The sequence below is a fragment of the Anoplopoma fimbria genome, unplaced genomic scaffold (assembly GCF_027596085.1).
Source record: "Anoplopoma fimbria isolate UVic2021 breed Golden Eagle Sablefish unplaced genomic scaffold, Afim_UVic_2022 Un_contig_879_pilon_pilon, whole genome shotgun sequence".
In the NCBI taxonomy this organism is placed as follows: Eukaryota; Metazoa; Chordata; class Actinopteri; order Perciformes; family Anoplopomatidae; genus Anoplopoma; species Anoplopoma fimbria.
The window spans coordinates 90,423-107,909 of NW_026553420.1; the positions used below are offsets into that span (position 1 = coordinate 90,423).

At 41.1% G+C, this 17,487-nt stretch overlaps 2 protein-coding genes across 5 annotated transcripts; one reads left to right on the plus strand and one right to left on the minus strand.

Moving 5' to 3' along the window:
- Positions 1-7,674: 7,674 nt before the first annotated feature.
- Positions 7,675-8,632, minus strand: LOC129116518 (ankyrin repeat domain-containing protein SOWAHC-like). The gene is made up of 2 exons (XM_054627366.1): positions 8,122-8,632; positions 7,675-7,724 (listed from the first exon to the last, which is right to left on the minus strand). Exons 1-2 carry the CDS (start codon positions 8,630-8,632, stop codon positions 7,675-7,677), a joined length of 561 nt encoding a protein of 186 aa, XP_054483341.1.
- A 2,346-nt stretch (positions 8,633-10,978) lies between these two features.
- Positions 10,979-16,939, plus strand: cep70 (centrosomal protein 70). Of its 4 annotated transcripts, XM_054627369.1 has the most exons (16): positions 10,979-11,341; positions 11,417-11,516; positions 11,834-11,957; positions 13,000-13,180; positions 13,435-13,610; positions 14,214-14,273; positions 14,552-14,639; positions 14,718-14,806; positions 14,874-14,951; positions 15,164-15,239; positions 15,328-15,480; positions 15,634-15,786; positions 15,915-16,083; positions 16,184-16,292; positions 16,432-16,511; positions 16,787-16,939. In XM_054627369.1, the coding sequence occupies exons 1-16, from the start codon at positions 11,264-11,266 to the stop codon at positions 16,846-16,848; spliced, it is 1,776 nt and encodes a 591-aa protein (XP_054483344.1). In that variant the 5' UTR covers positions 10,979-11,263; the 3' UTR covers positions 16,849-16,939. The 4 variants fall into 4 exon arrangements, with proteins under 4 accessions (XP_054483344.1, XP_054483346.1, XP_054483345.1 ...); XM_054627371.1 differs by lacking the exon at positions 16,432-16,511; XM_054627370.1 differs by lacking the exon at positions 14,214-14,273.
- Positions 16,940-17,487: the final 548 nt, after the last annotated feature.

A 17,487-nucleotide genomic window follows, 5' to 3' on the forward strand; every position in this document is an offset into this window, starting at 1 on the left:
CATCAACAACTCTTCACATTACGTTGAAGCACAACACTTGAAAACTCTCTCCACGGTTACATCACAACTCTACTGGACTGTTGACATATACGTATATGAATGAAACAGGTCATTTTATTATCTCTACATTATTAACAGTGACAGTTATGTTTAACTGAATATTAAATAAGGTTTATTGAACAGACAGTGGTGTGTTAGTGATGTTTGCAGCCAGCAGACAGCTGAATAAAACGGTTTAAACAGCACCACCATTAGCTGGTTAACACAAAGCAGAGATAAACAGAGTGACGTCATGACTTTAGATCATTAAATCAAAGTTTGACAGAGTAAGAACTATAAAGCTCCGGCTGTAAAGTTAGTTTGACGTCATCACTCAGATAAGGGCAGATAACTGGGAGAGACTAATGTCAGACATTAATATGAGTTCTACAGAGTTTCACACTCCTATTCTACTCTAATCAATGAGCACTTTATCAATAAAAGTGAATATAATGAAAGTATTGTACTCATGACGTCATACCTGTCCAGTCAGAATTCAAACTGAGCGCTCGGTTTGAATTCTTCGAGTAGCGAGGATCCAAGATGGCAGCTCCGGATTTAGAATTCGGAACAAATCGAGGCATCTGATTGGACGCCAAAAGCAGTGATACTCTGATTGGCTCACAGAACTCGGAACAATTGGAACAGAATTCGGAACAATTGGAACAGAGAAGACGCTCAGTTCAAATTGTGACTTGACAGCTACAGATTCTAAGTAAACTACTTATTGATTAGTATTAAATATTAGAAGATAACTCAGTAAAAACGCATATTTCTATCTGACGTCAGTCTCTCTGAGTTAATGAGGAGTTTTAACGACCCTTTGAGAAAGATCTCATTGATCAATGAGCTTTATAGTTCTAAAGAGGAAACTTCACTTCATTAACAGTACTGACAACATGATTATTTATTGTATTACCAGTTTTATGAAATGTTATGTTTAAATATGCAAATTATCTAAAGGTAACCTTTGGTGAATTTAGGAGAAATCTACGGACACAGTAATGAGATAAATGTTTTATCTTCACTCTGAAAGCGGACGTGTTATTGAAGAAAATAGACTCAAATCTCTATTTTGACCAGTAACTCTTCATATAAACCATGTTTGAGCCTGCAGAGCCTTAAGACTGGTTTGATTGAATTGAGTTCATTATTGACTCTATTTAGAAAGCTTTACAAAGCTTTGCGTTCACCAGCTGAAACTGTTTGATTTAGTCATATCCATCTTTGTCCCGATCAGGGATCGAACCGCTGACCTTCTGTGGATTTCTCCACTGCTGATCCGTGCTGATCTTCTCTGTGTGGTTCCAGTTTTAGTAGAAGTACTGTCAGTTTGACATCAGGACAATATAAAGCAATAAACAGATGTAATCAGAGTTCGTGCTCTCTGTCAGCCTCTTTAACACGTTTTACTAGAAACAAACAGATGAAGAACATTCTTGGAATAAACAAACCTGATGATTGATTTCCCTGCAGTAAAAACAAACATGATTAGAGAAACAAAATAAAAAGGCAGACATCTGCTTTTGAAAGTGAGATGAGACCTCACAGGGAAATGCAGAAGTCAAAGCAGCAACAGGAACGACAAAGAAACACGGGAGAGGATCCATCTGTTAATAAATATTTATATTTATATTTATATATATATGTCAATAAACATAAATATGTACAGTCTGTCAATAAATATAAATATGTACAGTCTGACAATAAATATGAATAAATATAAATATATACAGTCTGTCAATAAATATATACAGTCTGTCAATAAATATAAATATGTACAGTTGTCAATAAACATAAACATGTACAGTCTGTCAATAAATATAAATATGTACAGTCTGACAATAAATATGAATAAATATAAATATATACAGTCTGTCAATAAATATATACAGTCTGTCAATAAATATAAATATGTACAGTCTGTCAATAAATATGAATAAATATAAATATAGATAAATATAGTCTGTCAATAAATATAAATATGTACAGTCTGTCAATAAATATGAATAAATATAAATATATACAATCTGTCAATAAATATAAATATGTACAGGCTGTCAATAAATATGAATATATATAAATATACACAGTCTGTCAATAAATTTAAATATGTACAGTCTGTCAATAAATATAAATATGTACAGTCTGTCAATTAATAACAAATAAGAGCGGCTGTGGCTCAGTGGAGAGCAGGGTCGTCCCCCAATCATGATGCTTCAATTGTTCTGTCTGAGTCTATCTCTAAGCAATTCGAACTTTTGGCATTGAAGGTGGAAATAGCAAAGTCCCTCTCTATGACTGTTGTCGGGTGCTATAGGCCTCCATCTGCCACAAAGGAGGCATTATCGTCATTGCAGCATCTTTTGTCCAAATTAAATTATAATGAGCTTTTAATGGCTGGAGATCTGAATTGGGACTGGCTAAATGCAGTTTCGGATGAATTTAAATCTTTCTGTGACTCTATTAATCTTATCCAGCTGGTCAACCTACCTACAAGGCCAAATCTTAAAAAATCGGAAAAGTCCACTTTGATTGATCTAATTCTCACAAATGTTCCTCATAAATTCTTATCCTTGGGAGTTTTCTGCAATGATTTGAGTGATCATTGTGTTGTTGCTACTTGCAGGGACACAAAGATCCCCAAACGTAAACCACGCATTACTTTCAAGAGGAATTTAAAAATGTTTAATGAACAGGCTTTTCATCATGATTTGTCTTTGGTAAATTGGGGACACATAGGTCTTTTGCCGGACGTGGAGTTAGCTTGGACATTCTTTAAGGAACACTTTGTGAAAATTGTAAATAAACATGCCCCCATTGGGAAATTCAGGGTTAAGGGACGAGATAATCCGTGGTTTTCCCCAGAGTTGTCAGATACCATCCATCGACGTAATGTGGCATGGGCCAAAGCCAGAAAAAGTGATTTTGCCTCTGACTGGTCTATTTTCAGGCAACTAAGGAACAAATGCACTACTCTTATTAAAAAGGCTAAATCTGAATATTATTTATCTGTCACAACTGAGAACCTTAATAATCCACAGAAATTTTGGAAAGTAATTAAATCTATATCTGTAAGTAAAAGTCCTCCGGCTTTCCATATTTGTTCTAAAAGACTCGGTCCCAGTCTATGATAGAATTGAGGTTCTAAATTGTTTTAACAATCATTTTGTATTATCTGGTTCTTTGTTTGATTCTACGGGAGCTGCCCCTGTGTTTCCCTGCACAGAAGCTCCAAGGTTTTCAGGAGAACCCTTTAATTTCTTACCTTTTACTGTGCAGCAAGTGCATCAAGCCCTCAAAACATTGGATAGCAGAAAATCCCCTGGACCTGATTCAATAGAGCCCTACTTTTTAAAAATAGCAGCTGATTTTGTAGCACAGCCTCTTATAATCCTTTTTAATCTCTCAATTGAAAACAAAGAAATTCCATCTGTTTGGAAGTCAGCTTTTGTTACCCCCTTATTAAAAGGAGGTGATCCAGCAGCTTTAACCAACTACAGGCCAATATCAAATATGTGTGCCTTGTCAAAAATTCTTGAATCTCTTGTGTGTGATCAGTTAAAAGAGTTTCTAACATTTAATGATCTTCTCTCAAAACTGCAATCAGGCTTCAGGAAAAAACACAGTACCATCACTGCAGCTACAAAAGTGATCAATGATATATTAGTTGCTCTTGATAAGAAGCAGCACTGTGCTTCACTTTTTATTGATCTGTCAAAGGCTTTTGACACTGTGGACCATGCTGTTTTAAAGCATAGGCTTTTTTGCTTGGGTTTGTCAAATCATGTAGTTTCCTGGTTCACAGATTATTTGAGTGACAGGACTCAGTGTATTAAATATGATGGTCTGTGTTCTGAATTTGTGAGTGTCCACAAGGGCGTGCCACAGGGTTCAATATTAGGACCCCTCTTGTTCATTATGTACATTAATGATTTGGGAAAAAACGTGTCAGATGCTAACATGCATTTTTATGCAGATGACACAATTATTTACTGTTTTGGATCAACTCCTGCTAGAGCTGTTGAATCTCTGCAGAAAGCTTTTGATGTAGTCCAGCACACACTCCTGCAACTAAAATTAGTCCTCAACACTGAAAAAACTAAACAAATGTTGTTTTCAAACTCTAAGAAAGTACCTCAAACTGTCCCCACAGTGTCCACTCTTGAGGGAAATGTCATAGAGGTGGTTCATATCTATAAATATCTTGGTGTCTTGATTGATGATTCCCTTTCCTTCAAACCCCACATTGACAATCTTGTGAAGAAATTGAAACTTAAATTGGGCTTCTTCTTCAGGCACAAATTTTGTTTCTCTTTTGAGGTGAAAAAGCGGCTTGTCACTGCAACGTTTTTGTCCAGTTTAGATTATGGAGATTTGATTTATATGAATGCCTCAGCTAAATGTCTATGTAAGATTGATGCTGTTTACCATGCTTCTCTGAGGTTTATCACTAACTGTAGAGCCCTGACCCATCACTGTGAATTGTATTCTCGAGTGGGTTGGCCCTCTTTGTCCACCAGGAGGCTGGGACATTGGTGCACTTTTATTTATAAGGCCATGCTTGGGCTACTGCCATCATATATTTGTAATTTAATCACACAGAAAAGTATTGCTTCTTACAGTCTGCGCTCAAACAATCAGATGCTTCTGTTAGTTCCATTTGCCCGCACTGAATCAGGAAAAAGGGCATTCGTCCACTCTGCTCCCACCACATGGAACTGGCTGCAAAAAGATTTTAAATTAACCGAAATGATTTCTTTGAACGCTTTTAAATCTACGATGAGAGCATTTCAGACCACTTCTTTTACTTGTAGATGTTTTTTATGAATTTTAATTTACTTGTAACTGTTTTTTATCATTTTAATTTCTGTCTATATGTTGTGAGTGTAATATTGTGAGTGTACATATGTTATTTGTTGCTGCCTCTTGGCCAGGACTCCCTCGAAAAAGAGGTTTTTAATCTCAATGGGACTTTCCTGGTTAAATAAAGGTCAAATCCCGCAGGCTGTTCCTGCGGTGTATGTATGTGTATGAATGTTAGTTAGGGTCCTGATGGTCAGGTGGCACCTTGCATGGTAGCTCCTGTCATCAGTGTATGAATGGGTGTGAATGGGTGAATGATTAGTAATGTAAAAGCGCTTTGAGTGGTCGGAAGACTAGAAAAGCGCTATACAAGTACAGTCCATTTACCATTACCATTTACGTTAAAATAAAAACATTGCTTACGTAGAAATTGCGGGGCACCATTACTTAATAGGAGAAAATAATAAAATTATGATCAATAATTTGGTAACAAATTATCCAGTCTCAATATCTCAGGCGTAAGTCCTGATTTCAGTGACCACCTTTTGAATCAATATGACAGACAACGACTTGGCGATAAATGAGTAATTTATTAAAACGGTAATTATATATAAAACATGAATGAATGGGTTTCAAATAATCAGGCAATATTATATCAAATAGTGAAGAAAAGTTGCGCACTCCTCTTTCTCCTATCCCTACTCTACCCGGTCAATCTATATTATTATTCAGAGCTTCTATATCTCCTACACCAACTCTGGATCACAGTACGGTTGAGATGTTCCTACTTTGTGCCGAGGGGTCCAGATGCCTTTTGCGGGTCTCTGCCGTTGCTTCAGCGGTCCTGGTGGTTTCAGCTTTACCGTCGGACTTTCCGGTCCATCGGTGGTGAAGAGGGTGAAGTTGAGGGTTCACGGACCGGGGGCTCTCCGCTGGCTCCGGGATTCTCCCTCGGTCACCAGGCAAAAGTCTCTGAATCCTTTGTGTCTTGCTTCAAGACGGGTGTTGGATCCGGTCCGGTGTTTGGAGAGGGATATAGCTCTGAATAGTTTCATAACTCAGGCTACTCGCTTATATTCTCTAACTAATCTCGTTTGGCCTGAACGATAATAATTAAAGTTGATAACTCACAAGATCAACAGATGTCCACTAAAATAAAATAAGGCTTGCTTAGAAGAATAATTCTAAGATGCTTCAAGGAGTTTGAGGAGGAAAAATACTGACAAAACTGCTGTTTCTAAAAATAAAATAAAGGTCACGTGTTAGGATCTCCGTCAGACTAAAAACGTACACCTAACATAAACGAACAACGAAAAACACGAGAGCGAACAAAGGAAATCTCCTGGTTTTATTTGTTCGGGATAGGCAGTAACAGGGTGTGGCTTGATTTTATGGCTTTGTTTTTGCCAAGATTTCGGATTCCTTTGTTTCTTAGTTTCAATGTGTTCTAGTTTGGTAGTTTAACTAACCTAACATTTTAAACAAATAACCCACATACTTCTTCTTCACTATGAGTTTAACAGACCTTACACACTTGTACGGATACAGAGATGGAATTTCAGTTACATACATTTGGTATACAGAATTAACAGAGGTCATGCGTATGTGTATTCCCAAGCGATCACTGGAGGGCAGTATGGTGATGAATCCAATCCGAAATATCTGACAATGATTTTAACTCTGTTTTCCACTCCACAATTATGGGAAAAAGATGTGTTATCCTGAAATCAAATGACCAATACTTCAGTTGGGGTTATTGAAGGTTTCACAGACTTGTGCAGTATTATACAGGGATACAAGGAATTATTGCAGGAATACATAGTGTGGTTCTGGTTCTCTTGAGCCACGGAATGCGTTGCTTTGACCCCGTTTAACCTTTTGTTTTAGTTCCTGGCTGGGCTAAGGGGGGGGGGGGGGGGATGTTTATGCATATAGACAAAAGACAGGCTAGAGTTAATCACTTCTTGTTTTCCTTTCCAGTCCTCGGCCCAGTAAACACCCACTCTGTGGCCTTGCTCTCAAGGCTGTGGCTAATAGCCTTGACACCTTACGGCTGCAGATATATCTTTATTGTCTGTTGATGTGGAGGTGCATGAGAAAGGTTATTGGAGTTTCCTTGGGGGGGTGATGGGTGAGAAGAAAGAGGGCGAGAGGAATGTTTCAGGAGATCAAATGGAGGAGCCTCCATTTGATAGTTATACCAGGCTCGTCCAGCCTCGCTACACTCAACTGGAGCAGCTGGAGGTTCTGGGTGCCTTGCTCCAGGGCTCTTCAGCAGTGTACAGTGAGGGAGGGAGAGCTACATGGAGGCCTTGCTGAGAGCTGTTGGGACTAAACCAAACTGATTATTTCATGGACCTTTACCTTGTGTTTGTCTCTGTGTGGACAGACATAATGTGAGCTGATTCTTCATGATTCCTCCACAGAGAGGACCAGGAGAGCTCACAGGTTCCCAGAGGTCAGTCTGCCCAGCAGCATCAAACACACCTGGACTCCATATTTATGGTCTGTACATGTACAACTACTTTTACATCTATTCTGTTCACAATCATATCCATGCTGCACTTTTTAGACCAGTGGATCGTCAGTCTGTCCAACATGGATCTGATGTTTGGTTCCATGGTTTTAGTTTGTGTCCTTCATATAATATTATGTTCCAGCTGCTGGAGGAGAACATCCTCACTTTTGTGAAGAACGAGCTAAAGAAGATCAAGAAGGTTGTGAGTTCAGATTACCCAGAATGCTTAGACAGTCAGATGGAGGATGAGGAGGTGTTGGACGGTGAGGATGAAGAGGAGAGGAGGAGCAGCAGAGAGGCATTTCTGAAGATCACACTGCACATCCTGAGGAGAATGAAGCAGGAGGAGCTGGCTGACTGTCTGCAGAGCAGTAAGAGGATTTCTCTAAAGATTGAACATGCTGGATGAATGGGACCTTTACTAATGTCTCAAGAGATGGACCAAAATATATTCATATTCTCTTCTTTGAGGATACGACATGTTGAAATCTATTCTTTGGGTCATTGATCTTCTTTGTTGTGTGTTCATTCAGGACTTCTTGCTGCAGTTTGTCTTGTGTCTACATGTCTTGTGTCTATCTGTCCTGTGTTTACCTGTCTTGTTTCTACCTGTCCTGTGTCTACCCGTCTTGTGTCTACCTGTATTGTGTCTACATGTCTTGTGTCTACCTGTCCTGTGTCTGTCTGTCTTGTGTCTGTCTGTCTTGTATCTACCTGTCTTGTGTCTACCTGTCCTGTGTCTAACTGTCCTGTAGTACCGGTCTGTACAGGTCCCGGCAGGTTGAACATGGATCCGTCTGCAGGAGGAGGAGAGGCATTAGTCACTGAGATGTCTGGTATTTCAGGCTCCTTCTTCTCCTTCTCGGACTCCCTCTTCTCCCTCTTAAAGCTCTCCCTATTCCCTATCTCAGGTGAGCTCCTGTCCACCTCCTCACCTGCACAGACTGACTCCGTTTCTCTCAGCTGGCTGTCGTATCCGTCACCTGAGCCAGGTAGGTGCAGCTCACGTGCCTGGGCTGTGAGGTGAGCTGCGTCACTCCCACATACCCGGAACTTTTTCTTCAGGCAGACGTATCTGACGTCACCCTCAGTCTTCACAAAAGCAATGTTGTCCACGTGGGTTTTAAACGCCTTCCGCACAGCCGCTCTCTCCTCCGGCTCCTCCGGGAACGCCACCTTAAAGTGCTCTATGAGGTCCGTGTTCCTCGCTCTGCCCCCTTTCTCCTGCAGGAAGACCAGCAGGGCCTCTTGGGTCCACCCGGACGCCATTGTAGACCCCGTCCCGCACGGCCTACGCTCCCTTAACGAGGTGAATGGAGGAGAACCGTCCACTGTGACGTAGAGCGTCTCACTGCGTTCTCAGTGTTGCCAACTTACCGACTTTTTCTGTTGTTATTAGAGACTTTTCTGGTGTTATTGGAGACTTTTCTGGTGTTATTAGAGACTTTTCTGGTGTTATTAGAGACTTTTTCTGGTGTTACTGGAGACTTTTCTGGTGTTATTGGAGACTTTTCAGGTGTTATTAGAGACTTTTCTGGTGTTATTGGAGACTTTTCTGGTGTTATTGGAGACTTTTTCTGGTGTTATTAGAGACTTTTCTGGTGTTATTAGAGACTGTTCTGGTGTTATTAGACTTTTCTGGTGTTATTAGAGACTTTCCTGGTGTTATTAGACTTTTCTGGTGTTATTAGGGACTTTTCTGGTGTTATTGGAGACTTTTCAGGTGTTATTAGAGACTTTTCTGGTGTTGTTGGAGACTTTTCTGGTGTTATTAGAGACTTTTCTGGTGTTATTAGAGACTGTTCTGGTGTTATTAGACTTTTCTGGTGTTTTTAGAGACTTTCCTGGTGTTATTAGACTTTTCTGGTGTTATTAGGGACTTTTCTGGTGTTATTGGAGACTTTTCTGGTGTTATTAGAGAATTTTCTGGTGTTATTGGAGACTTTTCTGGTGTTATTAGAGAATTTTCTGGTGTTATTGGAGACTTTTCTGGTGTTATTAGAGACTTTTTCTGGTGTTATTGGAGACTTTTCTGGTGTTATTAGAGACTGTTCTGGTGTTATTAGACTTTTCTGGTGTTATTAGAGACTTTCCTGGTGTTATTAGACTTTTCTGGTGTTATTAGGGACGTTTCTGGTGTTATTGGAGACTTTTCTGGTGTTATTAGAGAATTTTCTGGTGTTATTGGAGACTTTTCTGGTGTTATTAGAGACTTTTCTGGTGTTATTAGAGACTGTTCTGGTGTTATTAGACTTTTCTGGTGTTATTAGAGACTTTCCTGGTGTTATTAGACTTTTCTGGTGTTATTAGGGACGTTTCTGGTGTTATTGGAGACTTTTCTGGTGTTATTAGAGAATTTTCTGGTGTTATTGGAGACTTTTCTGGTGTTATTGGAGACTTTTCTGGTGTTATTAGAGACTTTTCTGGTGTTATTGGAGACTTTTGGGGACGTTAAAGCTCGTATCGTTCTGCAGTTTCTGTCCTCCAGAGCAGCAGGGGCTGCCGTGAGCCCTCCCCCGTCCCAAAGCACTCACAGGCGGTCAGTCTCACAGCGGCCTCCCGCTGACGTCAGAGAGGAGACGCTGCACATGAGTCGTTCATAATGACACGAGGAGGACCACTCCATTCAGAAGGGACACAACATCCCGTTAGAATGTAATATTTAGTGTCAAACATGATCACGTTTTATAACGTACGCGTTTAAAGAGCAACACGAATGACGTGTTTTAATGGGTTGTAACCATGGTTTTTGACCTTCCACTCCCCCTAGAGAAGGAATGGTACGGTCCGCGGGGGCCCGTTGCTAGGAGACGGAGAACGCTACAGATAGAACGCTCAATGAGGAGAGCAGCTATTGGCTGTCCTGAAAGTCGCTAGATGACGTCACGGTGCAGCAGTTTGAATGGCGGAAGAGGCGAAAGACCCGACCTGGATCAGATCCTATGGACCGGACCGACAAAAACGGACGTTTTAAAAATATATAAAATAGAAATGTATATATATCTTCACCAAACATGAACTCTCTCTATGTGACTGTCTATAGAAGAAAAAGTTTCTGCCAATGTGTCTCAAATATCGCCATAAAAAGAGTCTTCAACAGTCCGTTTCTGTCGGTCCGGTCCATAGGATCTGATCCAGGTCCGGTCTTTCTCAGTCACAACCATCTGTAACGTAAAGCAAATAAAAAGAACGTAAACATTCTACGCATGCGCGGAACGGACCGGTTTACTTCCTCCTCATCTTGTGACATGTTTTACATTCCCTGGCGTAATATGAACTACATGTTTGTTTGCTGTTTGTATGTGTCTGTGTTTTATATGTATGAACAAATAAATTTAAAAAACCACAAATCTATTGCATTGCGCGACAACGAGCCTGATCCCAACAGAGGAGTTCTAGCCAATCACAGCACCGGAAGGCGGGACTGCGTGGAGCAGGGGGCGGGGCTTAACGATCAGCCACATCCCATTGGTTTTATACGATGACGTCACGGTGCATCAGTGTGAATGGCGGAATGTTTAACGCTGTTTGAATGAGTGAAACGTTTCCATTGGTCGGCTGCTCGTATGCCCAATGTAGCACAATCACTCCTGAATGGTGTTCTGTCTGATGTGTAGTGTGTGAGACACCAACAGGTCAGCACATCAACATGTCCTCATTCTGAAATGGACTTCATTCATTACTGACCTCCATCAGAGAGTGTGAGGAAGAAGGGATCGCCTTTCATCAGCTGTTGTAGTGCAGGAGAGGCAGCTCCTCTGCTGGAAGAACTGCAGAACCCTGATCACTGGTTGGTTCTGGAGGACCTGCAGAACCCTGATCACTGGTTGGTTCTGACAGGAGGCTCAGAGAGCTGTGAGGACTGAAGTCAGCGTGTGCTGCAGGAGAGGACATTTAGACATGGACAGCAGGACAGCTCACTCTTTACACTCCAGAAATAAGACATTTGTTTATCTGTGGACTAGCAGGCAGCTCCAGGTGACTTTAGAGCTCAGGTGTCTTCAGCGTGTTCTCACTGCTCTGTGATGATTGTTCATTGTGTTTGTTCTTCAGCAGGAGCAGGTAGAATGGGAGGATGTGAATACACTTCTGCAGCGTCATGGCTTTAAGACGGTGCATTTTGCAGATCCCGTAGAAAATAAGAATATTTCAGGTAAGAGTCAATGTCTCTCGTTTCTTAGCTGAGGATCAATTTCTAAGTATGTTATAGTAAAATGAATAATGTTCTTTGATTTAACTAAGCTATACTTGCTACATTATGCAGATTCTTCAGGTTTTACTATGAAGATAATCAACTTAAGTGGCATTAGTTCTATGTTTGCCTCTATGCTCTGTGTTTGTCATGGTGAAATTACAATTTAAGCTTGCATTTAATTCTTACATTTAGCTTTGAGAAGTCTGAAGATAGTTTGTCTTTGGGAATGGATATGAACACTCCTCTGTCACATGACTCTCTTCATGTGTCCGTAGATTTGATTGTGCTGGACAAGAAGTCAGCTGTTGAGGTCAGGATGACTCTGAGGACGATGCTCTCAGACTCGGAGAGGAGACAGGCTCTGATCCAGGAGCTCATCAAGTCCAACAACCAACTCAAGTCAGTCAAACACAACCAGCTCTTCACACTCTTTAGACATTTCCATTTCAATCCCAAGATAAAAACATTATACTAAGCACCAGCTTTTTGTTGTATTTTTTTTCAATTACTATAAAAAGCTAACCAAACTTGCAGAACTTGCAATCATTTTGAATAGATTTAATCTGGTTCTAGTATCCCAAAAACTTTTTTATTGTCTCATCCAAGGAGGAGTCACGGAAATATAGAAAACAGCAGTATAATAGCAGTATCCTGGAATGTATGGAACAATTCAGATTGAAGTAGAACAGTGCATACATGCCTGCAGTATATAATACTCTGGCTGTTAGTGTCTGTATCTACTTAATAATGTATATGCAGTGTGTGTCGACCACCTGTCCTCCTGTCATCTAATCTCATCAGCATCAGATGAGCATCGCAGAGATACACCTGTACTACAGCTCAGTGCAGGTATGAAGTCTCGGGGGGGGCTTTTAGGGCTGTCCTTGACTAAATAAACTATTCTTCTAAGGTTGTATTGACAGATTGGAAAACTGAGTTTCTGCACAAAGAATCATGCAAAAGCACCATTTTGATTTATTTTTTATTTAACCAAAAAAGGTCCTGTTGAGAAACAATAACGCTTCTTTTCTCTGATGATCTATTCATAGCTGCTGGAGTAACATGTTGGTAAAACTTTTGAAATACAAATTAACATATGGGTTATACGTCCATTAAATCATTTCAGTTCCAATGATGTGTACAGAGGTTTGCACCAGTTCCAAACCTCAAGGCAGCATGATGGACTTAAACCAGTTCTTATTAATGAGTTGAAGATGCATGCAAATACATTACATCATAGCTAAACACACTCACAGTTTAATGTTGAATATAGAATAGAAAATATACCTGTTGCATTGTCAGATCAAACCTTTTTTTGTGTGTGTGTGTGTGTGTGTGTGTGTGTGTGTGTGTGTGTGTGTGTGTGTGTGTGTGTGTGTGTGTGTGTGTGTGTGTGTGTGTGTGTGTGTGTGTGTGTGTGTGTGTGTGTGTGTCTCTTTAGAGAGGAGCTCCATGAGCACACGAGTGGAGCGGCTCAGCAGTCCCAGAGGGCCACAGAGCTGGAGGGGCTGCTGGACCTGGTGAGGACCAGAGTCCAGGACCTGGAGGACCGCTACCTCGGCAAGGCCGTCCAACAGCACAGCCGCACACAACAACTGCAGCAGGAAAAACAAGAAGCACAGGTGTGTCAACACGGCAATAAAGGCTGACATTAATGATTCATTATGTTGGGTCATTTATAAATGTGGGTAAATAACTATTATATGTTTAAAGACTGCATTGTTTTATTTTTTTTATTAAAAATCCAATTCACAAGACTGTATTTCTCAGGGGAATACATAAAGATAACTAATAGATTAATATCATCTATCATCAGCTTCAGTCAGAAGGTGCGATGTTCTCAGTGAGGAAAACATCTCGTGTTTCATCTGTCTAGAAACAGTGTCAGGTTCTGGAGCAGAAGCTGTCCAAACAAAGAGAGGAAGCAGCTCAACTGCAGAGGAAACTCTATTTCACCATCAAAGAAGAAGAGCGGCGATCGGCTGGACAGAGTCGGACCTTCCATCACATCTGTGACAACGTCAGCCAGCAGGACTCTCCAGCAGAGCAGCAGTGAGAACATGACGGACTGACAGGCGCCTCCTTTGACTTAAAGCAAAATTAAATAACAGTTATCCATTAATAATTATTTTCTGTACGGCCTTGTTAATTAAGAGCACATTGTGATTTAGACAAAGATATCATGAAATTGATATCAACCCTTGTACAGCTGACGTCAACAAAACAATGAGATGACGAGTTGGGAAGCTTTAACCAGCGTAACTAGCATAACCAGCATCTAAATACCTGGTTGTTGAATGTTTGGCTGTCAGAATCATTGTTACAACAGCGGACTCAAGTTCTACAGAATTCCGTCAAGGACACGACCGCTTCAAACCAACAGGTGTTGAAGTTTAAATGGTGACCGTGTTTACTGGTGACTTTCAGCCGAGTGCGTCCGTGGTTGCTTGTAGAAACTTTTGTAAATGTTTGGTAGATGATAAACACAGATAAGTCTGTCTTTAAAAATTGATTGAAGACTATCAGAGGACACCTACATGTTCTGTTGTTTTCAGCTGACGTCACTACGAGCAACCAAGATGCATTTGGTTGAGAGTCACAAGTTAAAACACCAACAGCAGCAGCTATGGCTGCATACTGTTCTTCTGTTTGCAGGGTTTTGGATGTGATTGACTTCTATGAGACCAAACTGACTCAGCTGATGGATGAGCTCCGGTAACACATGCTGATGTTTTTATAAAAGATAATGCACTGCAGTTTATCATGTTTCTTTCTTCATTACATAACACTCTGGCAGTGTGTTACTATGGCTGCATTGTGTCACCCAGACTCTTTAATGTATCAGTAACTAGTATCTAGAGCAGTGATTTTCAGCGTGAGGGGGGGAGACCCCAACAAGGGGCTGAGAGTCACATTTAAAGGTATCACATGATAGTTGCTGTGGTAGGAAACTGTGGCCTCTGCTTGTACTAAGCTGTTCATTTTCACCCCAGATCTGTCAAAGGTCAACCAGAAGGATCTCAAGAGGCTCATCAGACAGGAATCAAGAAGGTTACTCCATCTTTCAAAACCATTCTCAAGGTAGCCTGACAAACGTTGACTCATTTTCAGATGTATTCTCCTAAAAGCAGAACCTAATGCTCATGCATCTCTTCCAAGGCGTACCAGGAACAGCAAAGAGGAAGCAAAACTCAAATAGAAGAGCTGAAGAAGGAGGTTGAGAGCCTGAAGCAAGAGTTGGAGACGAGGTGTGTGTTTCTCTAGCCTGAAACATGTCATATCAGTAAATCACGCTGACTGTGTGGTTCTGTGTAGGCCGTCACTCAGAGACGTGAAGTTCTACAAACACAAACTCCGCCTTTTGGAGGGGTCAAACAAGCACAAAGACACGAGGTAGGATCTCTAATTAATTAAGTTCCTTAAAAAAATTGTCGTTTTTTAATTCACCCTTCGACTGTTCATCCGTTGCCTAGTAACATCTTCCTTGTGACTTCACGACAAGTAAGCATCAAAGGGTTTAAGAAGCAGCTTTATGCTTTATGAAGCTTTATGTTCTTGATCTCATTAGAAGCTCAACACATTCACAGGACTAACCTTCTTTGCAGATTGCTTAAAGAAGACAACACAAGTGAGATCAGTGAGAACGGCGGGGAGGCCAGTCAGTGTGCCCACTATCACCATGTAAGCATGTTGTTTGGTTCCACAAGGTCTTAATATCGCCTTTCTTCTCATTTCAAAACTAACAGTCATTTCTTGTCCTGATTTCCAGCTGTTGAATGAGATCAGAGCTGTTGTGACCAATCCCAGCGCTCCGTTACGACTGCACAGACAGAAACCCTCCTCAGCTGGTTTGGAGCTGGCTGAGGTTCACTCTCTCCTCCCAACACTGGAGGTCTGGGCCCAGCAGCTCCACCTACTGAAGGTGAACACCACCTGCATCACCAGAGGGGTTGATGGGAAATACGAGAAACACAAGCTGATGATTCACCAGGAAACAGTTGATAGAGCTGAAAAAGAACCTGTTGTTATTCAAAATGTTTAGCTAAGTAGAACTCTTGAATGTGTTTGTTGGTAGGATCTGCAAAGGGCTTTAAATAAGTTGACTGACAGACTGATGCCCTGGCAGCCGTCTGATAGCGGCCATAATGCTGCAGAAACAGTGAAGGTGGAGGATATGCTGATGCTGGTGGACACCATGCTGGAAAACACCTCAGCCGATGATGAGAAGGTAGACCTACTGGCTCATCGTGGTGGTAATATGTATCATTTATGGTGTGAATACGCTGCTAGAGGCCACTGAATCCTCCACACTGGACCTTAAAGAGGGCCTTTCTGTGCGGTGCTTGGTCCTGCTAGGTGCTCAGGAGTCCCACTCGACACACTCTGGGCTCCATGGTGACCCACTTCCAGAAGCTGTTTGACGTGACCTCCCTCAGCGGAGTGTACCCGCGTATGAACGAGGTCTACAGCAGGCTGGGGGAGACGACCAACACCATGAGGAACCTCCGAGATGTTCTGCAGCTAGGTGACCTCCGGCTGGAATCTGAGCTTCACATGTTTAATCTGTGTTGGATAGTTGGATATTTGGACAGTAGTTAAACGGTGGTTTGTGGTTTTTGTGTCAGACAGCAGGGTTCCTCCTGCTGAGGTGGTGAACCAGGTGGCCAGACTGGTTTCCTTCACTGAGCACACTGCTGGACTCCATAATCTGCTGGGAGATGCTGATATTGACAGGTACACACACACACACACACACACACACACACACACACACACACACACACACACACACACACACACATGTAGTTTGGTATATCTCAGAGGTCAGTGTTTCTGATGGGCCACAGTAATCCAAACTGCTCTTGTTTTCCAGTATCATCATCAAAGTGAAGCAGCATGAAGAGTTCTTCCCTACCTTCCATGCCCACATTATGGATATTTTACACACTCTAGGTAAACATGACACAATCACAATACATGTAAAGACAAATGCTGCAAGGTTGGCAAAGCAACACATACATATAAAACATATACAGAGAGAAAAATGTTTCAGTAATATGATGCAAAATCTTATTATACATGCAAAATACTGTGTGTGTGTGTGTGTGTGTGTGTGTGTGTGTGTGTGTGTGTGTGTGTGTGTGTGTGTGTGTGTGTGTGTGTGTGTGTGTGTGTGTGTGTGTGTGTGTGTGTGTGTGTGTGTGTGTGTGTGTGTGTGTGTGTTTCAGGAGTGAGTCACCTGGATGACATCCTTCCAGCTCTGAAGTCTTTGAAACAAACAGCACAATGAAATCTGCTCTGACTGAACTGACTGTTCAATGTAATGAGTGTGACTTTTGATTTCTTCTATTAAAAACCAAACAGATAAAATAAGTCCAGAGTATTTTACAGCTACACTTTATGATCCCTCTTTGCTATAAATCATGTTATCTAAATGAGGCTTTAAGTTAGTGCTGCACAAATGATTGAACACTAATTGTGATCTTGATTTTGGCTTTCTACAATTAAATGAACATCTGCTGCATATCATATGGAGGCTTCCTCAACAAGCAGCCACCAGGGGGAGCAGGGATAATAATAATAATAATAATAATAATAATAATAATAATAATAATAATAATAATAGGGATAGAATAAAGATCACAATCCTCATCTCTCCTCAGAGGATATACAGTCAGCTTTCCACACTGAATAAACTGTGGCCTCTCCAGTAGATGGAAGCCGCCCCAAACCATTGAAAAGTGGAGTAAAACAAAAAGAGATCCTGAGTCCAAAGTCTTTTGGCTGAAACGTCTGGAACAAAGCAAACAAAGAAGGAAAGAGAAAGTAGAACCAGAGGGCAGAGTCTCTGTAGATACAGACACCACCATAAGTGATGACACAGGGTTATTTTGGGAGCAGTCTATACATTTATTATAGGAAAATGCTG

Bases quoted from the DNA above. Each gene is read 5' to 3' on its own strand.
- LOC129116518 (XM_054627366.1), bottom strand. From the start codon at position 8,632: ATGGCGTCCGGGTGGACCCAAGAGGCCCTGCTGGTCTTCCTGCAGGAG. The intron at 7,725-8,121 runs GTACTACAGGAC...ACTGCTCTGCAG, and splicing joins GCCGGGACCTGTACAGACCG to ACAGTCAGCCAGCTCCTCCT.
- cep70 (XM_054627369.1), top strand. From the start codon at position 11,264: ATGGACAGCAGGACAGCTCACTCTTTACACTCCAGAAATAAGACATTT. The intron at 11,958-12,999 runs GTCAGTCAAACA...GTGTCTCTTTAG, and splicing joins AAGTCCAACAACCAACTCAA to AGAGGAGCTCCATGAGCACA. The intron at 14,952-15,163 runs GTAGGATCTCTA...CCTTCTTTGCAG, and splicing joins AACAAGCACAAAGACACGAG to ATTGCTTAAAGAAGACAACA.